This window comes from Coloeus monedula (assembly GCF_965178545.1).
Source record: "Coloeus monedula genome assembly, chromosome: 4".
Taxonomy (NCBI): domain Eukaryota; kingdom Metazoa; phylum Chordata; class Aves; order Passeriformes; family Corvidae; genus Coloeus; species Coloeus monedula.
The window spans coordinates 37,919,980-37,946,303 of record NC_138784.1 but is presented as its reverse complement, the minus strand read 5'-3'; the positions used below and the strand labels follow the sequence as shown (position 1 = coordinate 37,946,303).

Below are 26,324 nucleotides of genomic sequence, written 5' to 3'. Positions count from 1 at the left end.
ATGTGGAATTTCTCCCCAGGAAAAAAAAAACAAAACCGCTAAGTCACTAGTTTTCTGTTGTTTGGGAACTCTGTTGCAAGGGCAAGCACATTCTGCAGTGAATGGTAGGAATACTTGTGGTATTTCCAGAGCTGGAAACCTTGCACGAGCTTCCTGTCTGCCAGAGTTCCTGGAGCTTTATCTTAGAGCTCGGTGGCCAGGAATTGATCAAGAGTTATCCGTATCCCTGCAGTTGTCTGCTGAAGTACACCCAAGACACTGGTGAAGTCTTGCGGTATAAAATTGTTATAGCTTGGGAATCCAGTCAAAGTTGGAGCTTTGCAAATTGATGTTCTCATTGGTAAGAGATGGACTGACAACAGCTCAGCTCCTTCATGAAGTGCTAAATCAGAGCAGGAAAGCAGGTTTTAAATTCCAGATGTCAAATTAATTTGTCATTGCAGTTAGGCAGATATTGCATGATAAGTACGTACTTCAAAAGTGCCTGATGATAAGCAACAGCAAAGGAATTACTTGAAAAAAATAATTGCAGTATTCGTTTTTGAGAGTCTTATTGATCTTCCATTGGAGAGGTCATTATTTAGGTGTTTGTATTAAGGTCATTTCACTGCATGACTTCAGTGTAGCAAAGTGAATTTCTAGAAAGTAGAAAATAATCTAAAAAGTAATTTCCCTTGGTATTAGTGGGCATGTTCTGCAAGAATAATTTCCAGTGATTAAGATCTAGTTATTAGAGACTTTTAAGAAATTGAAACTCAAAAGCCTCACTAGCCATTTTTAATATTTTCCACTTCTTGGTTATTTTGTTTCATTCATTTTTAATGAACTCCTGCCTGGTTTTTTTCTGTCATGGTATGTTAGAAGGTGGCATCTGAACACCGATTAGGGCTGCTGCAAGTCAAGTAGTGCCTACACTCCTCAGAACTGTAGTACATGTGATACTGATACATCAAGTAATCCCTGTGTAACAGACACTGCTCAGCCGTGAGGATACACGTGCGTAGATTGCTGTGAAGGGTCATTGCCTTCAGGGCAAGAACAGCCCATTTTGGAGAAGCCCCTAAGTGTTGGACTAATTGTATGCATCCCCCTCTATCCCTATGTGGTTTCTCACAGGCTTCAATAGCTTTAATCTGAGCCACTGCAAGCATCAAGGCCATTTATGATTATTTAGACTCCCTTTGAGGAGGAAGATGCTACATAAATATAATATTTTTACTATATTGAAACAGAAACGGATTTCACAGTAACTTCTTTTCTTTAGATTTACGTATAAGGCGGCAACATTCTTCAGAAAGTGTTTCCAGTATCAACAGCGCTACAAGTCATTCAAGTATTGGCAGTGGTAATGATGCTGATTCCAAAAAAAAGAAAAAGAAGAACTGGGTAAGTACTCAGCAGGTTTAAACCTATTTTTTAGTTATTATGTAATTTTCTAGTGTCTGAGTAACATGACAGTCCATTTCATCTGGAATGTTCTTGTGGGGCCAGATGGATATCAAGAAATTCGTGTGTATCCATACTGTGACACTACCAGCAAACTAAAAATTATTGAATATCAGCAGGGGTTTAATTGCATAAGTCAGAGAATTTAAAACAAACAAAACCATAAGCAACTGCGACAACAAAACAACAACAAAAATTTAAAATAGCTGTTGTGACCAAAACCATCTCTGGGCCACATTGAAGCCCTGTTCGATTTTTCTTCAGTTGGAGTTTGGTTCAAAAGCTTTACTCAAATATATTACCCAGCCATGGAGGGAGTTGAAGTCTGTTAAGAATTCTCACATAGAAGTAGTACGGTGTTTAAATAAATTAAGATGTTTCTTAACTGGAACATACAAATACCACATATTGCTAAAGATTTAATCAAATACTTTCAGTAAAGAATCAGAAAATATGTTTTTATTGTTTTAAAAATATTATCTGCATAAACATTTGTTTTAAAATACTGATGAGCCTTCATTCCCTTGATTTGTAATTCCACACTCTTTCATGTTTCTGCAAGGTGAACTCTAGAGGAAGTGAGGTGAATATAAACCATGGAAAAGTTGGCATGCATCTATAAAAAACCCTATCTTGGCATGATTGCTATTTATTTTGGCAGTAGGCTTTTATACCTTCTAAAACCAGATTATCCTGTATGTCTTCTCAGTTTGTCTTTATTCATTTTAATCTCAAAGTTTAGGCTATAGAAAGGGGGAGTGTAGCCAAAATCCATTTCTTTCTCATTAGACATCATGAGCTGGAAAGGACTTAAATAATGCTTCGCATTAAGATCAGTGGTCGCACTCCCCACTCTCCAATTATACCATGAGAATAATGTGTTTGAAGACCTCATTTTTTCCTAGAGGAACTAGCTGGTCATTGTGTTCTGTACAGTTTTGATCAGAACAGCTTTCTGAAAATAAAAACAAAACCCACATTTTTTCTAAGATTAACAAGTTCTGTATTTAGACAAAGGTATGAACAAATGGGCTAGTTAATTTTAACTGCAGACAAAACTGTTGTCATCTTGGCTCCTGAAATAAATGGCTCTTTGGCTATTCTGTCCCTTTTTAATACTGGATAGAAGCTTCTAGAGGGAGAAGGCAATGCTTGTACATTCAGAGATCTTACCACTCTAAAGGAAATTGCAAAAAACAGTATATACCTTTCAGCTAACATTCTTCTCAATAGTACAACAACGCAAACCTCATGTCCCAGCTTATATCCTCTCGATTATGATCCAAATCGCAGCATTTGCACAGTTTGACCATTCCAAGTTTTAATGGGGAAAATAAATTGGCAAACCCTATAAATTGGACTAGTCTTTGAATTTCAGCTTTTAGTTCTGCCTGTACCTAGATGCAAAGTGGTTATTTAAAGCCACCCCTTGAAGGGAATGCCACGGGAATGGGATTCCACCAGGGCTTAATGGCTTTAAATGAGCACCCCTCTCCAATAGCTGTACCACTCAGTCCTGCACTTTTTCCATAGCATTATTCTTGCACTGCGCTGGATTAATAAAGTCAAAACAAAGCACCGTATCATGTTTTTAGAGATACTGTGTTGCATATGTTAATACCTTGCTTCTGCATACTGACCTCAGGCAGTGGCTAGGATGGCATCTGCAAACTAACTCTTCAAAACATGAGCTATGCACAAAGTGCTGTGATGAGGAAAATAATCTTGTTCTGTATTTGTTTTCCAGCTAAGAAGCTCTTTCAAACAGGCCTTTGGAAAGAAAAAGTCCACCAAACCTCCTTCCTCACATTCGGACATAGAAGAGCTGACAGACTCCTCTCTTCCTTCCTCACCTAAACTGCCCCACAGCTCAGGAGAGTGTGGGGCGACATCAATGAAACCATCACAGTCAGCGTCTGCGTAAGTGTCTCTCTTGGCAAATGGGATGGGCTGGGAAACAGGCCTCCTCCAGTGTGGCCGTTTGCAGTTCACAAACCATTGCCAACAGCTGTGATCTTTTAATCCTGAGCTCCCTCCATTTGCAGGATTTCTTGTGAGCTTCACCATTTACACACTAGTTCTGCAGCAGCTCTTTATTCAGTCATTCTTTCCTCCTTTCACAGACTTTATCCAAAATCACCTAGCTTTGCAAACTTCCAAAAGCTTATGTTGTGCTCTCCTTGCACCATTAGCAACTCTATTGTATCCATTTAGTAAAGGCCAAATGCTGAAGTTTCCTTGTTTCCTTTCTTCATGACACACTAAAAATGTGATTTTTTTTTCAGGTGGCTATGGATTTTTACAATATACTCATTCCTCTTGTTATTACTTTATCTACTTTGTAGCTACTGATGTATATAATTTCTAATCTATTTCCCCTCTTTCATCAGTTTGGTTTTTTTGGGGGATTTTACTTTTATATTTTATTCAAATCACCACCCTTGAGGTTTCAGGTCTGAGAACAAATCATCAGTCAACAGCTGTCCCATTTCTTTTTTTGAATATCTGATATGTTCTTACAGAGTTCACAGCTTTCATTCATATACCTCTGCCTTTTTCATTCTGCTAAACTCATAACTCTTTCTAATATGGGGAAATCAGCCTCTTTGAACCAAAAAATGCCTACTGCTAGTGTGAGCCTTACTTTCCCTGTCCTAATTGAGAGTAATCAGGTCACAATTACTCTTTCTTAAGGCCCTCAAGGAATTCTCATGACTGATTACTAAGCTTTATAATAGAATTATTCTGTGTTAGGTTATATGCCTTTTATTATTAAGTTTTTATAGACTCTAATGATTTTTATGTACTAGGTTTAGGAGTCTGACAGCAAATATTCCCAAAAACTGAACACCTTGAGAATAAGTGCTTTCCTTTTTCTCAAATTGTGTGAAGACTAGAAAATCATAACTCATCTAAGTCTCTGTATTTTTGCTGGATTATTTTATAGGAAGTTGATATTTTTACCATTTGAGGTGTATGTGTGTTTTGGGATGAGGATTTCTACATGTTTGGTGCCCTACTGTTTGACTTATTATCAACTTAAAAATCACCTTCATAGTGAAGAGTAAAAGCCTTACTTAGAAAGTGACTGAATGTAAACAGAACACTTTTATTCTGCAAAATTAATTACTCATGATTCACAGATCTGCTCCCATGACCTTATCCTGCCTCCTTTCCACCAATCCTAGTTTTTTTCTCTCTTTGACTTGCTCTCTAGGTGTGCTAGTATTCCCAGATGTTATCAAGGGCAAACTGCACATCTAGTCTTTCATCTCAAGCTCTTGCCATGGTTGTTTGATCTCTGAGCCTTAAATTCTTAAATTTCATCCCGTTCACGGCCTTCGGGTTTTTCCTCCATAACATTTTTACACAGTGATCTTTCTGATCATATTATTACATTTTTTATTATTATGACCTTTCTACACGGGATAACACAGAGATTACATAAAATGTATTAATATAGATAACTTGTCTGTTATGCTGATAATGTCACTTGATTTAGAAGACTCAGTTTTCTGAGTTGCATAATTTAAACTCCTTCCTCCTTTGAGACTTTTCATAATTGTTAGCAAACTCTGTTCAAAGATCTTGATTTACTCCTTCTACCTAAAGCAACCTATTGATTTAAAAATTCTGAGGTTGTAACAAGAAGGAAAAAGGAAAAGTCTTTCTAACTACTTTGAACCTTTGTCTCAAGTCTGATCAGACGTTTGAGTTTCTTTCTGTGACTGCTCAGGAATGCTAACTTACTTTTTTTTTTTTCTTCCTTTTGATGAGGTCTCATATTCTTACGTAATTTTACAGTTGTAGGAGCTAAGTTTTGTAAAGTTTTGGGATCTGCAAAAGAAAATTTAGTTCTTACTTTCTGCTTCCATTCTGCCTGTCTTAAGAGCTGAGACCAGTTTTTCCTGTTTATTCCAAAACTGTAGCTCTGCTTTCTGTTTCACTTTTGTATTCTTTAAAGCTGGCTTGCCAAGGTCTTTTTGTCCATAACTTCTCAAGATGTACTGAAAAAAAACCTAAAAAAAGCCAAAAGAAACTAGCCAACAAATAGATGACTTCCCACTTGTCCAGGTTATTTTATTAGATAATATATGCATGGAAATAAACCTTCATTTCTTACTTGCTTAGCATAGGCAGGTATGGGCACATCACTGAAAGAACTGTATCATAATATTTGGGAAAAAATAGTGTATGTCTTTAAAAATTTGTAATCACTTTTAAAATATTTGTCTTTATTTTGAATGATATTCATTATCTTTCTTCCTCTATTTGACATATATTTTATTTGCCATGAACTTCTTCATCTTCCCTTGGCTTATGATTTCTTCCTATATTTTCTTGACCAGGTCTCGTGTTCTAAACCATTACCTTTACTCTCTTCCAATTGCATCTGTCTAGTACATGTGTATGAAGGTCATCTCTAGCCTGGGCATCAAACAAAAGGCAAAATGGTCGTGTGGTCTATAAACATAGATCCTGGTAAAACTGAGCGTGGAGCATGGAGCTGTATACCCAACTGCTGACCTGAGGAGTGCTGCATCTTCTTTCCCAAAATCTGTTTTCATGCATTCTGGCAATTAAATGCTGACCTTGGTTTCTATTTTTTTTTTTTAATATTAGCAGTAATAATCACAATAATAATACTATTTTCATGAAATATTTTCATATTGAAATTTTTCTGCAAATATTAACTATTTATAGTCACAGTAATAAAAAACAACATTTATTGAATTGACTGGAAATACTACTTAGTGTAACAATGTAACCAAAATTCTGTGTTTTACTTTTTACTGGTGGTTCTGCTGATGATACGAAGAGGGCAAAACAGTCTGACAAGGCAGCTGGACAATTGTGGGTCTCTGGGCCAGTAATGTTTCAGTTTTTTCTCACAATGTTATGGTTTCTTCCCTTAAAATAAATGCTCATGAAAAGTAATCATATGGTAATCCAGTCTTTAAGGGAAAAAAAACAAAACCAACCCACATGATTTCATATATCATACATCACAAAATGACAGGCTATAGGCAAAACATCAGCCATCACAAATCAAAACCATCACAGATCAAAATCTTCTAGACCATAAATTCAAGGACTGTCCCTTTGCGTACTATTCAAAACAGAGAACAATATTGATGCCTAACAAATAATAAATATCAGCAGTACACTTTGATCAGCACACTTCAGTTCTGACAATTGTTACATAGAAGAATGATAAACTTTGCACCAAAGAAATTATGTGAGTATAAAATCCAGTTAAAACCAATGGATGATAGACACTTAAAAAAAGATACCTGAAAAGTAGTTAAGAATTTGTTTTTCACCATAGTGAACTAAACTAAAAAGCTGAAAAGCAATCTGATCACTTCTTCTGGAGAGGGCTTTTTTTCCTTTTTTAATTTGCAGTTTGATCGTTTTCATGTTTCTTTGATAAGTTTCTTTCTTCACTTCATAGATTTCACCAGCAGCAAGCATTTTTCTGTACTTTGATATTTAATAATAACACTGCTTTGGGGAGAGAACCTTCCTTTAATCTCCTGCCTGTGTCCTGCTCCTCTTTAGGATCTGTGAGTGCACAGAGGCAGAGGCTGAAATTATTCTTCAGCTAAAAAGCGAGCTGAGGGAGAAGGAGCTAAAATTAACGGACATTCGTCTGGAAGCCCTCAGCTCTGCACACCATCTGGATCAGATCCGGGAAGCCATGAACCGCATGCAGGTCAGTGCAGTAGCTTAAGTGATGACAGAGATGCACACCACAGGTATGACTGGTGTATTTCCTTGCCCAGTACTTTGTTTCAGGCACCAAAAAACTGTCGATGCAAAGTAAATTCCTAGATTGACAGTAATTCTGAAGGCTGGGTATGGTAAGTGTTCATCTTATAATAAAGACATTCTTAGCATATGTATTAGTAGCTAAAATGTGTTTAAGAGATATGGAAGAAGACATAATCCCTGCCCAAAGGATATTTATCAATTCAAGCCTGTGACTGGGGTAAGCAACATGACAGAGAAGCAGATCAAAAAATGGTTTCTACAGCGTTTTAAATCCTTGAGTCATGGAGGGGGCCAGGATGTTATGTGCATACTCTTTCATCATTTCTGATTCCTAACTCAGTCATGGTTTGCCAAGGCAAAGAATGTAAAATTGAACTAATTACTGTATCCAGCATCATAAAATTTTGCTACGTTATTTTGTGACACTGCTCCAATTCTTTGTGAACGCATTTTTCAATAGAAGATTTTCCTTTTCATGAGGCTGATAGGATGCAAAAAGAATGGCAGTGTTCTTCAGTGGAGCACAGAGCTTTATGGGACGTGACTCTGTTGCTTACATGCAAATACCCAGTACCATGGTGGGTGCCCAAAAGGATCTGTAATATCCACACAGTATGACGTAGGTTCTTCAGTAGAACTGGGCCCTTCAGGAATGACAGCTAACGTACTTACGTCATTCCTGAAGGCACTCTTAAGTCTGTATTTGGGGAACAGAATCAAGGTCATGGATGGATATTCAGGTTGAGACAGGGATGGCTACATTTAAAAGTCTAGGAATGAGCTGCATAATAAACTTCTGTTGTTGTCAATTGAATTTTGGTCCTGTAGTAGTGAGGGCTAAAGGGCTATCCTAAAATTACCCTGAGATAGGTACAGAGAGTGAAATGGAGTTCTTTGAGCATAGGCACTTCTTACCATTTGAACCAGCCTCAAGTATTTGCATCTGCGCAGGACATGTAGGTTTAGCATTCTTCCATGGGAGACCATGTTTGTTATGCCAGTGGAAACCCACCCCTGCACAGCTGAATTGCTCTGTGTTGGGTGCTTAGGTAAGGTGCACCTTTAGGCACTTTGGTGTAGATGCCCATAGCACCTGATTTCATAACTACAGAAATGGTGTGCCTGATGTTTTTCTAGACCTCTTTGTTTACAACATGCCTACATGAGTCTCAGCCACATCTTTAAACATCTATGGTACCTGCCATCCTCCCAGGTGTTCACACCCTGAGTGCCAACATTACTGTGGGATTATTTGGCTGAACTTCAATTAGAGGGAAGACTTACCAAGAACTGGTCCATAAATATGGTTTCAGTTGTCCAGACGTAAGTAAGGCATTGATCTCGAGGCACTGAAAGGTTTTAAGGAACTATGAGGAATAGAATACAGTTAATTGCAATGGTGGAGAAACGGATGTGAAGGCTTATCATCCAGTTACAGTCTTATACTGGATACAAGTGCCTGAGCCAGGTGAACTCCCAAGAGGGAGAAGTTTGCTGTAGTTTTGCACAGTTCTCCAAAGTCTGAACTTCCTCAAATTTGGGCAGAGGCAACTGGTTGGGATGCTGTTACTGGTAATCACCACTTCTGAAGTTTTCCCAAAAGGACAGGCAGCCACCTTGTAGTTGCCAAACTGAGGTATTTTAGAGGATTGATGAGGATTGGTAAGGGGAAAAAGTAGGACTCATGGAAGTGATACATGATTACTTTTATATCCAAAGCACCTTAAAAACCTAAAGGTCAGGTGAATTGAAGACTGCTAAGGCTGTGTAATTAATTGGCATACATTGCAGAGTAGATCCTGATTTGAACCCTAGAATAAACTGATACACACATCTGTTACCTTCTGTTACTTTTATGCTGGTTTGTCCCTTCCCTTTCACTAACTCCTCACCTTTGCATGTGTGATCCGATCTTTTTGTAGCTGTAGCAGGGTTTTTTATGATGCTATCTATCCCTTATGTTTTTACTTGTATAATATAGCTGTGCTAAAAATGGGACTTTTAGCCAGGTGATAGTGAATATAGAATTAAATTTGATGTGCAGAACCATCTGCAAGAATAAGCAGTTGCTTTGCAATGTGCTTTGTGAAGCGACTGGAAGCTAGATTTTGCTGGTACCAGGCTGTTGTCAGGCTAAGTTTTCATTTTATTATTGTACATTCAGTAATCACTTGGCACCACAGAGGATTTAGCTAAAAAAATTCCAGTTGTTCTGATTCATCTGTAACTGTGTGTTTTCATCATAGAGTTTGCTCACTGCTCTGTGAACAATCCCATGTTTGAATGATCAAAAAGTCTTCTTTGATAGCAAGAATGGTTATGAAACTGTTAAACTATCAATTTCTAATTTTTAATTTTTAATTTAATTTCTCCGTGAAGTTACTGCGTAAATTTTATGTTCAAAGGCAGTAATAATTTCCTGTGACTTTGGAAACATTGACATATCCAGTAACTTTCTTAACTGACTGTTGCCTAAGGTATTTGACAATAGAAAGTACCTCAAAAAAATGGGGATAGCTGGGAAAATTCTCACCACAGTCACATTATGGTCAACTCTACAATAAAAACAAAAGCTTGAAGCTTACATTGCTTAGGATCTATCTTGAGGCAAAAGCTAAACATGGTTATTGGGGGGGTTTCCCTTCTTTTAAGAAGTAAAGGCAATCCAGTCTTCACTGTGTTATACCTCTGCTGTGAAAGTGGTAAACCAATTAACTAGGTCAGGGGAGCAGCATCACCAGAATAGCCACCGACATTGGTTTTCCACAAGAATAACCTCCTGTGCTTTTGTGTTGGTTTCTTTTGTATGTAGAATGAAATTGAGATATTGAAAGCTGAAAATGATCGCTTAAAGGCAGAGACTGGAAACACTGGAAAGCCTGCCCGGCCATCATCAGAGTCATCAAGCAGCACATCATCTTCTTCATCACGGCAGTCACTGGGACTTTCTCTGAACAATTTAAACATCACAGAATCTGTTACATCAGGTGAGCATACTTTGGGGACATGCAGGCCTCTGCAGTTAGTAAGAATTTTTCAGCCTCTAAATGGGCCAAATAGGAGAAGCATTTCTGAAAATTAAAATACCTCACATCACTCAGGCTAACATTGGATATACATTCAGTAACAGAGATGAGGAAGAATGCTGGTGGCCATGTCTGAAAAATGGAGCTTTTAGAAGCCCCTGAACAGCAGTAACAGAATGTTTGCTTTGTTCCAGGCTATGACATTCTACCTACATAGTTTACGATACTCTTTGGTCATACAGTTTACAATTTGTTTGTAAAGGAATATCTGTTGAAGTATACTTGACAACTGTATTGATATATTCTCTTGCCCATATGGGATAAATATGACTATAGTATGTGAAACTTTCTTCTTTTGGTTTACAGATCTTTGATCATTCAGTTACCTCCCTTAACTTGACTTCGTATTTGCAGCTGAGGCAGAAGGTGGTCTCAGTTAGCTTTATCCCTTACATTTTCTTAATTTGGTACAGCTAGTTAGCCTATGTTGAACCAAATCACCATTTCTCACTGGAGTCAAACCTCTCCTGGCTTATTAGGGACTCTCATTGTGTTCTGTGAATGAAGAAAAGCAAGCAGAACTTTGGTCCACATCCTGAATGTTAACATTTGATTATTTTCCATGCCATGGAGTTTATGATAGTAAGCCTTCTACATTTGTTTTGATAATGTAGCCAAGAAACAGAAGTGCTGTCTCTAACATTAGAACCAGGAGTAAAGCAGGAGCAGAGCAGCACTCATTAGCATAGACGCCACAGAAAGTATAGTGTAGCCTCTGGAAGCAATAAAAATGTGGCTAATAATTGTGGAAAGAGTCTAGGCAAGAGTACAGCTGGGAATATGCCAAACTGACTGACTATAATTTGGATTGGCAGTTAGTCATATTATCTTGCCAGTCATTGATTACACGGATATTTGAACTTTTTTTCTGGTTAATATCAGATTTTGTATGAAAATTGGTGTATTTTTTATTTACATTCCAGCTCTTTGAAAGGTTTAACTTTTAGCATGGAGGAGTCTGAACTGGGCCCCAGCATGCAATGAGGTGTTGCAAAAGCAGGGAGAAAACATTTAACTGCTCACAGATCCACATATATTAAAAAAAAATACAAAAACCGACCAAACGAACAAAAAACCACCAAAAAAAGTTACAGAATTTTTTTCAATATGGTGGTTATAGAATGTCTCTCATGGGTAGCAGCCATTAGCACTTTGTTGCTTGGCACTAACTCTGTCTAGATACAGGAATAAACATGTAGGAAGAAGAGTTTGAAGAAAAGGAGGGGGAACTAGATGAAAATTCAATGGGTAAAGAGGAACAGAGGAAAGTAAAGGGAAGGTAAACATAAGATAAAGAATGAAGAAGAAGAAAATTAGGAGGAAGTGTTCAGCAAAGGAATAGAAAAAATAAAAGCTGGGAGAAAAAAGAGGAAGGGGAAGAGGAAAACAAGGCAAAGGAACTGGAAGAAGGAGAACAGGATGGCTGGGAGAAGTGGTTGGACTCTATGATCTTAAGGATGTTTTCCAGCCGAAATGATTCCATTATTTCGTAAGCTTTATGTAATTTTCTGTGCTATTGTTCTAAATGTTTTTCTCACATGCAAAGTAATTACTTTTGGTTATAAGAAATTAAAGATAAAAGGGTGCCTAATGAGGAGTGGAGAATTTCATTTGATTATGAATCCAGAATTTTTGATCATTGCGATGATCATTTTGTTGCCATGCCAAGGAACTTGGAAGGGTGACAGCTTATCACCAAGTCTTTTGGGATTTCTGGGACAGCTGGAGTACTACTGAACAAAAGCTCCTGAGATGTGGAGAGGTTAATCATGATGAGGACGAAGCTGAGAGAACTGAGGGCTTTGGCTCTTCGTACTATAAAAATGCCACTGCATGTTCTGGAAGCAATGTCTCCCATCAGTGATGGTCATCTGTAAATGACCAAAGCTATCCACTGTCACTTTCTAAGGGTATGATGATACCCTCCAGATCAGTGTGAGTGGCAAGCTGGGAAGGGGTTTGATGGTTACAGACACCCCTCTTTCAGTCAGTCGCTGGAGTGAAAGGAGCAAACAAGGACAAATATAAGACTGGCCCAGAGTGCCAGAGCTCAGACAAGAATTGAACTGAAGTGATCATAGCATGCCTAAAAAGCAGACCTGGCAGGGGGTAATTAAAACAATTAGTACCACCATGAAATTAGAGGCCCTTGGGCATCTTCTAAGCCCCTTGTATCAGTGAGAGAGAGAGCTCTTATAAAGCGAAATTTGTTCTTTTGCTACAGAGTGGTTCCTCGTTCCTAAAGACTTAAAGAGGAATTAATTTAAAGGGCTACATAAGGGTCATTTAGAGATAGAAAAATTTCACAGGGGCATCAGTTGTACCATCATTTGCCCTCAGACAAACTATGATATTATCAAAGCTCTTAGATTTGCTCAAAGGTTTGTCAAATGTGCCAAAACACAAGACAAGTGAAGTGAAACATTCAGTGGTGACGCAGAAAAACTGTGCCTGGAAAAAAGCAAGCATAGATTTATTAAAGCTCACAAAAAAAGAAAAAAATGGTTCTTTGTTCAATGAATTTAAAAAAAAAAAGCAGAATCTGCATTCTAGATCTGGATGTAATTATCAAACTTTTTACATGAAAGCTAATTTTTTAATACATTAATTGAAATTATATTCATAAGCCTTCTTTGGTTTTCCTTTGAACTGTGACTGAATCTTACTGGGACCTCATTTAATTTGGCTGAAATCTGACCTTGTGCAGACTATGTCATGAAGTCAATGTTTTTCAGACTAAGAACGAACAGGGCTTAGGTTAGTGGATTACTGTGCTGGCCTTTGAAGAAAATGCAAATTTGAAGAAAATGCAAATCCATAATCTCATCTAATTTTATAGTTAGTTTAAATGTCTAACAGTAAAACCTCAGAGAGAACTTCTAGAAGAAAGCAGCAGTTTTATCACTTGCAATAAAGCTGTAGGCCCAGCCTTTAATAGAAATACATCAACTTTCTCATTTTAGGAGTTAATGAAGTGGTAGAAGCAGAGGTGCAGAGCAGATCAAAATCACTCTTTACGTCCAAGAAAAATGAAACCTTTCCTTAGAGGAATGGCTGAAAATAGAGTCCCATATTCTGGAGGAATCCAAAGTGGTTTTCTAGTGGAGGTGAAAAAGTTTCTATCCATGCCATATGTACAGAAGATAAAGGAATCATCTGGAAAGTGAAGTTAAATGCTGTTTTACTTAACAGCAAAAAAATCAATGCAAGGATTTCTTGTTTTCTCTTCTTAAAACATTCTAAAGGTGACAACTGAGTGCCCAAAGACATAAACTTAATTTAGTTTTTAAACAACATTACTTTGTGAACATACTGTAATTTTGAAAATGTTCCAAGAGGAAAAGCAAAGACAAGACTATAATGCAAGATTTTATTTATTTGTGGATTCTCTATTCATTTTTACATGATTAAAACTCCTAATGTTCCTTCAAAAATTGACAACTGGTAACTTTTTTGTCACCTCCAACAGAAATGGTGAATTAGGAATAAGTACAGATTATAACAATTGCAAGTTGTTGTCATGGCAGCCTTTCTTTTTAACCAAAAAATCCTTTGAACAAACATTGAACTAATGATGTGAACAGAATTGATGTGATTTGTCAGACTGATCACTTCCCTTCTTTTAATGCAGATATTTTGTTGGATGATGTCACTGATGGAGCACTCCACAAAGATGGTCATAGTGTCAAAATCTTAGTCACTATAAACAAGGGCTATAGTCGAGCCAAGGTAAGTGCATTACCCAGAGCAGAATTATAGCTCAAGCAAATGCTGGAACGTAGTAGCTCCATTTTTTTCGGTATTTTAAGCAAGGAACTGAAGGGAAATTTCCTATAGGTAACAGCTCTCTTCTCTGTCATATATGCTCAATACAGGGAGGCACATTCTATAGACTAATGTTGTATGGCCTCATTCTGCCTTTGTGGTAGCTTAGACACTACCAATTTTCAGTTTAATTAGTAATAGGATGTCCTGAGACTTCTATCTCCATTTAAAGTCATTATAAGTTAGATCTATGCCTTGGACTCCTTAGGGTGCAACTGTGAATTTGCTGCTGAGAAATTGCATTGTCGTGTTTTCATGTTCTGTGTTAAAAAAATTATAAATACAGTGCAACCTTTATTTTTAGTCATCTCTTTAAAGACACAGATGCAATCAAAGAGCAGAACAAGATTCTGTATTCCCTTCTTTATAAAGATGTACCAAAGTAATACAATCTATGCCTATTTCTGGCACAGAGATTATTACCAAAATTGTAACATCATATTCTAAATAATATTCTTATTCTGCATTGGGAAAACTATGGATCTTCATAGAAAACGAATTAGCACCAAATTTAGTCTAGTTTCCAAAAATCTCTCTTTCCAGGATCAAAAGCCACATGCATACCTGATAGGATCAATTGGAGTCAGTGGAAAAACAAAGTGGGATGTTTTAGATGGTGTAATCAGACGTCTCTTTAAGGTAAGACACTGAAAAATTAGCTTAAGTATTATTACAATTTTCTGTTTCATGCTAGAAAATTTCTATATTCTTTGAGTTGTCTTGCCAAGTTTTTGGTTTGGTTTGAGGTTTTTTTTGATATATAGTTAACACCACTATTAAGCTTTATTCTTAATGTCGCTGTTCTTTTTCTTATGACTACAGGCAGTTTTCCAAATTGCTTTCATTCAGTAAATATTTTTATGTTTTATGTTTTCATATAATTTCAGGAGTATATTTTTCGAGTGGATCCAACTACTAGCCTGGGTTTAAGCTCTGACTGCATTGCTAGCTACTGTATAGGGGATGTAATTAGAGCCCATAGCCTAGAAGTGCCTGAACTGCTGCCTTGTGGATATCTGGTTGGAGATAATAACGTCATCACTGTGAACCTGAAAGGTAAAACCCAAAGAATACTTCTGCAGGTACTGTAGAGTCCTACACTGCAGTTCCCTATCCTTTCATATTAGTTTTTCTTACACCTGATCTTTATTGTCTCTAGTTTGAGGACACATTTATCACATAAACTGTCTGTAAGACATTGCATAGTAACTATTGCACTGCAGCCTTTTGAGGGAAATCTAGGGATATCTGTTCTCCCCTGCCTGACTGCCAAATCACACCAAAGTACAGATTTCTAAACAGTGGCAAAAAAACGAAACCCAAAACAGAGATTACTATGAGAAATATTTATGCTTTATTCAGTTTCACAGGAAAAGTTCTAAACATTTCAAAAGCTCTAGGGATTTGCTATTGGAGGGGAGAGGGGACCTTCAGGGGAACTTTACATACATCGGTGTGACAACTGGTAACCCTTGTGGCTGTCACTTTGACCTTTTTTTTGTCATCGTTGCCAGTAATGTCTGAAACGTATCTTTGCCTCACTGAGCCTTCTCTTCACATTTATTTTGATTGCATCTCTCCCACTCATCTCAACTCACTACTGCTGTTTAATTTTTGTGGAAGTATATCAGTAATTCCACAGCAAAGAAGTCCTTAGTAGGGATTTGATTTAAGATGTAACTTACCTTGCTTTGGGCATAGCACTGATACCATCAGGTGCTGGGCCAAATTACTACCTTAGCAAGGATAAGACAGGCCATTTTTCTTTTCTTTTATCCCCAGGAGTGGAAGAAAACAGTTTGGATAGTTTTGTGTTTGACACATTAATTCCTAAGACAATTACCCAACGGTACTTTAATTTACTGATGGAGCATCGCAGAATTATTCTGTCGGGACCCAGTGGCACAGGAAAGACCTATTTAGCTAACAGGCTGGCTGAATATATTATAACTAAATCTGGCAGAAAAAAAACTGAGGATGCAATTGCAACTTTTAACATAGATCACAAATCAAGCAAGGTAAGTTACAGTTGAAAACATAACCTATTGCTCAGTTCATAGCGATGATGCAGAACAGATTCTATTAATTTGTGTTAATATTGTCTTTTGCTGCTCAGTTAGCATTTCTTCCTACAAGAATTCAGTCTCCAATCCCAGTGATGATAGGGGCCAGATCTTTCTGTTCTAAACAAACCACTGAAGCACTGTCAAGGAAGACTCAATTTTCTCCCTCTTGAGGAAACCCACTTTAAGTGTAGATGCAGAGTCCAACTCCTATGTAAATTAAATTTTTGGAGTGTCTGTAATTTCTTTGTCAGAAGGTTGGATATATAGTAATACTAGTGTAACTTGCTTTTTTATTATGATGAAATCAGCCTTTGTTAACAAAGATTTCAAAGTGAGGATTTGGAATTACTGTCTTGGGCTCAGTTTCTTAATCAACACTGGAGAAATAAAACCATCATGATTTCTGGTGTGCATCAGTGAGGAAGCTGACCATACTGAAATTGCCTCACACATCATGTCACATTCTGAATGATTTACATAGCTCAGATTATCAGGCTTCTAGCACGACTACTGTGCTAGCCACAGATAAGGCTATTCACTTGGCTGTCCTGAATTGGGTGTACTCCTAACTTGGTACCTGGGGGGAAAAAAAATGAAAGGGTTGCCCCAAGCTTTCTGATTTGCACGGAACATAGTGAATGCTAACATAATGTAAGAAGGAGGAAGATCCCAAAGGGGCAAGAGGACCATTCTGGCAAAAATAACTGCTTTTCACTGTCTTTGTACAGAGGATTTGTGATGCCATTTACTTTGGCAGGGAATGTGTTTATGTTTTTGTTATATCATACACATCTGTAAAGAAAATTGTCCCACAAAAGAACAAGCTTTTGGATTTCTGGTAAATTGCTTGATCTGTGTGTTTTGGTGTTTGGCTGTTGGTTTTGGGATTGGATTGGTTGGGGGCTTTTTCCCCTTTTCCTTTACTTCTATCAGAATTTATGTAGAACTTTTGAGTTAGTAACAAAAAAAACCCAAAAAACAACATTGTCAAATACCAAGGGTACAATACAGATGGTACTATTCCATGGAAGAAACCCATAATGTTCCCTGAGAGACACCTGATCATAAAAAGGCAAAGAAAAATCTTTCTTGAAATAAAAAAGGTGCATGTTCACATTAAAGAAGAAAAGATTCTGCTATCCCTGATCCAGAAAATAAAATGTCAATAGGAACTTTGTCCATGATACTGAGTATCTCCAACCCTGACAAAATTAGATACCTCTAGAGATACAGCTGTAAAACTTGACTAGCCCAGATCCTCAATAGCAACAAAGTGTTGACAAAAATATGAAATGTTTTGGTTACAGAAAGCTCTCTTTTACTTCCACACTAAACAGCAGCCAGACAGCTGACAGGAAAGAATTTACACCACAAATTTTATTATGAGGTGTGATAAAGCATCCTCAAGAGGGCAGCCAGATTTTCAGTGAGAGTGCTGAAATGAGATATCTAAAGCAGCAGTTCAATATACTGAAATTGTGTGACAGTGTGGTGGGGTTTTTTGTTATATGAATGTGGCATTCGTAAGAACAAAGGTCCGAAAATTAATGTGAGTATCTCAGCCCATTGGAAATGGCATACTTTATTGCAAACTATTTTCCTCTGGAGATAAGCTATTTTATCAGCAAATTTCTAAGGAATATATCCACCAACTCAGAATGCTTCAGTCATTTGCCTTGTGTTTAGCACTTTTGTTTTTCCTAGGATGTGGTTCAGTGTTGCCCTCTATAAGCAGCATGGTTTCCTGCATGTGCCGATCCAGCTGAGTGATCGATTCACAGAAGGAAATCTCTTCAGCAGTCATTTTATCTTCCCAAATTTTTTTCCAGTGAAATTACATCTATGGTCTAATTGAATTAATCTTTTCTGGGCTTGGGGCATTTTTTTGTGATTTTATTTTTGTTTTCTTACTAATTCTATGGAAGGATCTGCGACAATATCTAGCAAACCTAGCTGAGCAATGCAGTGCTGACAACAATGGTGCTGACCTCCCTGTCGTCATAATTCTTGATAACCTCCACCACATCAGTTCACTAAGTGATATCTTCAATGGTTTCCTCAACTGTAAATACAATAAATGGTAGGTATTACCTCTTCTCTCTCCTTGCACTTGTTTTGCAATTAAAACAGTAAAAGCTCTTTGTTATTTTGCAAAATAATATGTCCCAGTGAACATTTAGACTCCCATAGGCCATCTGCAAGGCTGTTACGTGCTTCAATAATTTTAACCCTCTTCAGCCAAGTACTTAGTTGGCTCCTTCACTTCATTTACATGACTCCCATGCTTCTCAGTAAGATGTAAATGTACCATGAAATTTAAGAATGTACATAAACACTTCTCATTAGTACCATGAGAACAGCTTACACTTTGTAAGTGTGGAATTTGGGATAAACCATGCCATGCAGAAGCAGCTGTGTTTCTAGCAGATTTGCCCTTCCCATAGTTTTCCTGGAGCAGTGCATAAGTACAAAGTTGGCTGACTGTCCTTTACTCTCAAGCAAGAGTAAAAATAATGTTTTCTAGAACTTTTACTGCTGTGTAACATTGGTTATTTCTGCTGTAAAGGTGACATCAGAGGGACTTCCCTTCATAAAATCGTTGCATGCAATGTCTCATGACATTCACTGGCTTTTGAAATTAAAAAGCTAAGCCTACTGCCAAATTATGAGTTACATTAAGACAGGGTTGCTTCATTTATTTTTTCAGATGAGCGCTAGTAAACTACATATATGCAAAGAGGGAAATTGTACAATAAGCATTTTAAAAAGGGTACCTCAGAAATATTTTAAATGTATGACTACAATACATCCAGAGACTCTTGAAATTGGCCTAGTGCAGAAAATAAGGAATATACTTCGAATATTTGAATAAATTCTCCCTCAAAAAATCTTACTGCTTTTATCTTTCCAGTCCCTATATTATTGGAACCATGAACCAGGGAGTTTCTTCTTCACCAAATCTGGAGATGCATCACAATTTCAGGTACATTCACTCTGTATTTACTGTGGCCATGTTTGCACAGCTCCCTGCTTCTAAGCCCAGTTCTTTGACAAATATTGGTCTTGTGTCTCATCACAGTAAAGTATTTTAGTTTCAGTGTCTCTCCTCTATTGATGGGTCTCTGAATGGTGTTGGGGAAAAGTAAAAGAAATAAAATACTGCCTGGCACCTCTAGCAAGTTGCTGAAGATGATTGCATTCCTGCATTTCATTTGTCTTCGGCAGTGTCTTGAATTCCTGCTGGAACCTGAAATGGCTCTGTGGAAACAGTGAACAGTAATGAGGTTTATTGGAGCAGTGTTATACTTGCTGACTAATGAGACTTGGAAGCTTATGATATTACTTTTATCTATATGTTTAAGAGGAAATAATGTATTTTCTATTCATGGCTGCTTGACATTTATCTCTTCTACCCAGGTGGGTGCTGTGTGCTAATCACACAGAGCCTGTTAAAGGTTTCTTAGGCAGATATCTGAGAAGGAAACTGATTGAAACTGAAATAGAAAAGAACATACGCAATAATGAGCTTATGAAAATCATTGACTGGATCCCTAAAACATGGCATCATCTCAACAGCTTCCTAGAAACGCACAGCTCTTCAGATGTAACCATTGGTGAGTCCACTGGTAGAATGGTTTGAAATAAGGATGCAGGCTGAGAATTTTAGAGATTTGTGAAGAATTTTTTTTTTTTTTAAAGTTGCCGTGTCTCAATGGGAAGTACCACATAGGTATAGGGAATTTGTCTAGTTGTCATCAAGACTGAAAAGAAAATGGAAAGTTTAATGAGAGAGTATATATATTTCCTGGTAGAGCTTCCTTTGTTGCTAAATACTTTCAAGTAAAATATCACAATTTTTAAAACTAAATTTAAAAGAAATTACCCCAAGAGTAACTTTCCTAAGCCTTATTTTTTTCCCCTGCTTTCACACTGCAGTATAATTACAGCAATAAAAACCCTTATACCTGAGGTCTTTTAATGGAATTACTACGTTAGCAAAGATGTCAGCTTTTACATAGCTTTGTAAGTGTTCATCAGGCCCTAAAATTGAACTAAATGACACCAGTTTTTTATCAGCAAATTTCTAAGGAATATAACCACAAGTTCATTTTTAATAACAGAAGACTGTTAGCTCCTTTAATGTAGTCCTGTTTTAGTATTCTCTTACCTTGAGCTTGTTCCAGTACTGCTCTTTTAATTTTGAGAAGATTATTTTAAGTGTGTTTCCTAGTTCTACCTTTTTTAATATACAACTTGACTGCTCAGGTCCCCGTCTCTTCCTCCCTTGCCCTATGGATGTTGATGGCTCCAGAGTGTGGTTCACAGACCTTTGGAACTATTCCCTGGTTCCATATCTTCTGGAAGCTGTGAGAGAAGGACTTCAGGTATTTCATTTGTTTCCTAGAAATTTTTTTGATTGCTTTCAAAGGCTTTCTCCAAGCTATTTTTAAACAATGCATCCTGGTATGAATGTTGTTGCATTTGCAAGAGGAAACTCTTTGGAGGAGTTGTAGAAGGCAGACTCAAATTCCTTTTGACCTGCTCTTGCTCTGATATATAATTTGGCTTTGTTTGCTCCAGCACTAACATATCTTGTATTTTATGAAGAGGTTTTCTTTGTGACTGGAGGAAGGTGGGGGTTTTTCCATTGTTTAAAGAGTTCCCAGCATGGCTAAATACAGCTCAGATTGTCTCCCTGAGTCAAGGCAGGCTCAGCTTACCCCTAAATGGAATGGTTAATAGGCTTTACACTAGTGCAAGAAAATAGCTTTGGTCTGTGTAATCCTCCTACCACCTACATAGACTGTTAGATACACAGGCATGTGGGGAAAAGCTGTGAGCAAGGATGTTTTCATAGAATCATAGAAAGGCTTGGATTGGAAGGGACCTAGAAGATCATCTAATTCCTGGCCTTAAACACTTCCAGGGATGTGGCATCCACAACCTCTCTGGGCAACTTGTTCCAATGCCTCACCACCCTCTGAGTAAAGAATTTTTCCTAACATCTAATCTAAATCTCTCCTGTCTTAGTTTATAACCATTCTCCCTTGTCCTATCACTATCTGCCTCCATTAAAATGTTGTTCCCCCTCTTTTTTACAAGCCCCTTCAAGTACTGGAAGGCTGCAATGAGGTCTTCCCCAGAAGGATAACTCCGGGTTGTACCAGAGGAGGTTAGGATTTCAGATAGTTCCATATCTCTGGAGCAAGCCTAAATATTTACATTAATCCATTCTTTTTTTTTTTGTATTTCCCCTCCTATCTTTAATTGGCTTTCTCCCTTTTTCCTTTTTTCTGTTTATGCACTGCAATTCTACGTCCTCTAAAAAGATGCTTTGTGGAAAGGCATTTTGTTCCACACATTACACTGAAAGAAATTACTACACAGTGCAGAGGGGATTGTTATGGACTAGGCAAAGAGCTATGTAAGCAGCTGCAGTTTCTTTATCACCTGTATTGACACAGTGACATACTGATGCGATGGAGGTTTAGAATCTTGCCTGTTGAATATCTCATGCTTTCCAAAAACTGCTTATCTCTCTGGGAATTACAGTGTTTATGCCTTGTACAGAATACTGCCAAACATTTGATATAACAGTCACAGTGAGATTAACAGCACTTGTTTAGACCAGCTATAAAAATGCAGTGGTATTCTTCATGCTCATATTTTCCCAAGCATACGGGGTAACTGCTTAAATGAAAACTTCAGTTGTGGAGCAGAAGATGGCAGCATATAGAAGAAAATATGTTTGTTTCATGAGCTGTACCAATTTTTAGCTGCTTTGGATGGCTTCCATAGAATAAAGTTATTAATAATAAACAGAAATCCTTTATATCATATAATTTAGTGCTCCTGGAACCAAAGATGGATAAAAACTGCCTTTCTAGTCAGGTACTTTGCAAACTCACTTGTCAGACATAGGATTTACAAGCCTTGCTCTAGATTCCAGAAAAGGTTTAGTTGCTATTAATCTCAGATAAGGGAAGTGCTACAGTCTGGAGTTAGGCTGCTACCTGCCTGAGGAACATTTCTCTTGGCTTATTTAGGCAGAACTCTGTTTTAGCAACCTAGCCTCAGTGTAGGGCAGAAAGAGTCTGAGTACCTCTGTGCCTAATACAGGGAACTTGGCTGCCTAACCTGAGCTCTGCATTCAGCAAGTTCCTGGCAGCAGGTGTTGCAGTGATAAGCACAACTCATCACTCTGCCTTTATCACTAAAGTCCTCCCCTCTTATAATCCCTTTAGGAGTGCGGCCCACCTATATCCTCCATGAGTACATGCCCTGCCAATAGCAGGGTGTTCTTGGATGGTGTGAGGCTGTTCGAGATGGGAGAAATTACAAAAAGCCCTGGTGAATGGCTTCCCATCCCAGTGTGTCATTGTCACTGCTAAAAGAAATCTTTAAAGCAGCAGCCAAGGGGTTCTCAGTTAACTTGTTGCTTGTGAACAGCAATACAGACAGGGATGCATTTTAGTGAGGAAGCTACCAGATATCCTATAATTACAGTATTCTCATTTTTACTTCCTCTGTCCTCCTCCCAGATTCATAAGCATTTTATGTTTCATAGTAAGGAAAAATACATCCCTTGTGAAGTTCTTCTCTTGACCTTCTAAAAGTTCTCACACTTAGGATGTGGACAGACATCTGATTCAGCATCTCATTTTACTAGGAGAAGTGAACAATCTGTACTGCCACCTTCTAATTCACTTGAAACAAAATCCAATTAACCTGAATGCTTTTGATAGGTCTGTGTTAATTTCACTGATATGCTTTAAGCAAATTACCTGGAGGTCTCATTTCACACTGTATCAAGAACTTGCTGTTGTCTACAAGTGTCACTAGTTACTGAGTGTTTTCCAACTTGCAGCCACTCTGTGTATTGAAGGAGCGTTAGTGGAGATGATCAGGTCTTCTTAAGGTCTTATTTTACCTGAGTACTGAGAACATCTGAAAGCAGATCTCTTTCTAAAATGGTTTAGATGTTTGTGATAACTTCTTTTTCTGCTGTTACAACTGGTACTGAAAACTCTGTAGAGTACTTACCTGTGTTATATCCATAATATAGATGTACGGTAAGAGGGCACCCTGGGAGGATCCCTCCAAGTGGGTAGCTGATACCTATCCATGGAGCTCTGCAACTCTACAGCATGAGTGGCCATCACTACTTCAGTTAAGACCCGAAGATGTTGGTTATGAAGGTTATGCATCAGCAAAAGAAGGAACAACATCTAAGCATGTTCCACAGACTGATACAGAGGGGGATCCCTTGGTAAGATTCAAACTTTTGGGAAAAGGCTTTTCAGTATGCACTTTACTCTCACATGTTAAACTGTACACTGTGCAGTAAAAATCTACTGTGCAAAATAGGCTTTTAAAATTAATCCTCCTGTAATTTACAAGAATGTTGAAAATGAAAGGAAGCAGGAAGGCATGTATCAACAACATGTTAATTTGTCCTTACACTGTTTGCATTTCCCATCTGCCCAGATGTACCTGGTATCTGGTACCATGTATCAGGTCTTCACCATTACATTGTTTGGGTACCACTCTTCAGCAGCTTATAATCAATTTTATCATGAAAACATCATTTTTCGTTGGGTGGGTCTTCATCTACATTATACAAATGAAGGACTGCGATATTCACATTATCTAACTTATCTATCATAGAGAATTTAGTGAAAATAGAAATTAGCCATCCTCCCATTTCTCAGAAGATTTTAAGATAACTGATGACTGTGTAACAGTCTCAATGTAAAAGGAATGCAAGTGTGGTGGCATTAAATGATAAGAAATTGATTTCCCTCAATGCCATGCTTTGTTTTATTTAAATGTGATCCCAGACATGTGGGTTTACCATTGCCTCCTCTGATAATGGACTATTAAAATGCATGTGTTGAACTGCTATTCTTGTGTAGTGCTTTCTCTGTGGACTGCCTTTATCATAATTCAAAATAGCATTTTAGAGAACTGTATTTCTAAAATACAGGCAGCCCTTGGAAAAGGGAATTTCTTAGAGAAAAATGCATTTAACTCTTATCAGTGTTAAGAAAATGGTTCCTCAGCCTCACTGTTTCATGTTCAAAAACAGACCTTGCACCCTGAAGAAGTGCAGAAAATCATCTAATTTGAGGTCCTCTCCCATTCCATAAGCTTTCAGGTGATAATTTGACCCTGTGATTTGGGCTTTGAGCGAGTGTATTGGACAGGCTTCCAGCACAGCATAGTCTCCACTACGGTGAAAACACGGGCAGCCTGAGTTCAGTGTCCATTCACCCCTGCTCCCTGCACACTGTGGTCAGCATCTGTACCTGAGTAAATGCCAGAAGCTTGGAAATTGTGACTGGAGGGTTTGCCCCCACCTGCAGTGGAGCTCATGGGTGGACAGACACTGCACTTGTGGAAACAGGACACATCATGTGCAACCTGTATTGAACACCCACCGCAGGTATTCTGTGTTCACAAGCATGGGATACCTATCAAAGCTTCAGCAAAAGCTACCCAAAAGTGTTGAACACTGTTCAGTGCCTAGAGAAAACTCCACCGTGCAAGCTGAAAGCATAGAGACGTAAGGACTTCCAAACAAACTGGAAATAGGGGTTTAAAACACAGATAAGAATGCATCTTTCTCTTTGATTTTTCTTTGATTGCTTTTTGTAACAACAGCATATTTATTCCTTGAAAAACACTAAAACACTCTCAACATTGCTTGCAGTCCTTAGCATGCTGGCAGAAGTGGATGCTTTATAAATAAAATCCTGACCATTATACAGAGTTAGGCATCAAGCATCCAAGTAATTTTCTGGGTCTTAATGCTGCCATTTGCTGATTTTCAGATGGATTTCAGGTACCAGTAATCCCTAAATTATGAGGGGTTCTACTCTCCTGGGTAGGAGGATCTGTTGCTGTTCCCCTCCTGAGGTCAGCCCCTCAAGAGCAGATGGGAGTCATTTATGAAGCATCTGGCATCAGTCCACCCTTTCTCATTCCCTCCCCATCCTTCTCTTGTAGAGGGGGTATGTTACTGTGATTATGTTTTCAGTTGCTTTTCCAGCGTAATCATCTACACCATCCAAAAATTATCTGGAAGCTTGACTGTCTCCAAATATGGGCCCAGATGTCCAGCTGAGATACAGCTTCCTTCCTCTGCCAGTGTTGCAGCTGCAGCTGGCCTCACCCCTGAATTTAAGAGAGTTATCAGGCAGCTCCATTGTGTCCCTCTTTGGACCTTTAAGCTTCTATTTAAAAACCAGAAGGCAATGAAAAGAGTGCCAATAGGAGCCACTATCACCCTGCTCTTTCTGAAATCCTTTTGTATGGTCTCTCACCTAGATACCAGCACACCTCATACAGCAAGGGAGCTTAATTAAATTTTAACACGATCACTGCAGTATTAAATGAGACGAGATTGTGTAAACATTGCTTTCTTCTTTCAGATGAATATGCTAATGAGGCTTCAAGAGGCAGCCAACTATTCGAGTGCGCAGAGCTGTGACAGTGATAGCACCAGCCACCACGACGACATTTTGGATTCATCCCTTGAATCAACCCTCTGAAAGGGACAAATCTTGCTGTAGGATGATGGTAAAATCTGTTTCCACTAGACCACTGCCAGTATTAAAGCAGCACATCGAGGTCTCTGAGTAAGAATGGTGTGTTGTAGGTAGGCAGGAGACCTAACTCTGCAAAGTCAGGAAGAAAAATTGAAGTGGAAAGCTTGAATTAGTTTAATTTCAATACCTATGGAGCCAAGTGAGACTCCATTTGTCAACTGGAAAGTGCCCTAGACCAAGGGCATCTGAGCAGATTGCACACGTGTTAGCCAAACTGGAATATTTTTTTTCCCTTATCCTCCTTCTCTCTCTTTGTCTCTCTCTGTTTCTCTGTACAAGTTTACAGTGAAACTTCTTTGGGTTTTTTTTTTCCTTTAGTTTACCCTGAGGTGCTGCATGAACAATGCAGTCTCCTAATTATCTTCTAACCTCTGTTGTGCCACATGGTGCTGGTCACAGGACGGCAGTGGTGTTTGTGTTATACACTACTGTCCATTCCAAAATGAGTAAAAGATGATAGGAACTCAGAAAGCACAAACAGTATTGTGCAATCACCAGAAAACATGACTGTGATA

At 38.1% G+C, this 26,324-nt stretch overlaps 1 protein-coding gene across 2 annotated transcripts in view; it reads left to right on the top strand.

The window, feature by feature from the left end:
* The window catches only part of NAV3 (neuron navigator 3), a gene marked incomplete at both ends in the record, with an annotated part of 256,615 nt that extends 230,863 nt beyond the window's left edge, over nt 1-25,752 (top strand). Inside the window, 16 exons of one of the 2 annotated variants that reach the window (XM_082281104.1) lie at nt 1,265-1,386; nt 2,009-2,029; nt 3,194-3,366; nt 5,863-5,928; nt 7,009-7,162; nt 10,034-10,208; nt 13,939-14,036; nt 14,676-14,771; nt 15,020-15,188; nt 15,915-16,150; nt 18,124-18,278; nt 19,110-19,181; nt 19,616-19,812; nt 20,465-20,583; nt 23,265-23,468; nt 25,633-25,752. In XM_082281104.1, coding sequence (XP_082137230.1) covers nt 1,265-1,386; nt 2,009-2,029; nt 3,194-3,366; nt 5,863-5,928; nt 7,009-7,162; nt 10,034-10,208; nt 13,939-14,036; nt 14,676-14,771; nt 15,020-15,188; nt 15,915-16,150; nt 18,124-18,278; nt 19,110-19,181; nt 19,616-19,812; nt 20,465-20,583; nt 23,265-23,468; nt 25,633-25,752 — 2,177 coding nt within the window. The remainder of the gene's footprint in view (nt 1-1,264; nt 1,387-2,008; nt 2,030-3,193; nt 3,367-5,862; nt 5,929-7,008; nt 7,163-10,033; nt 10,209-13,938; nt 14,037-14,675; nt 14,772-15,019; nt 15,189-15,914; nt 16,151-18,123; nt 18,279-19,109; nt 19,182-19,615; nt 19,813-20,464; nt 20,584-23,264; nt 23,469-25,632) is intronic. The other variant, XM_082281105.1, reaches the window with a different exon arrangement.
* Nucleotides 25,753-26,324: the final 572 nt, after the last annotated feature.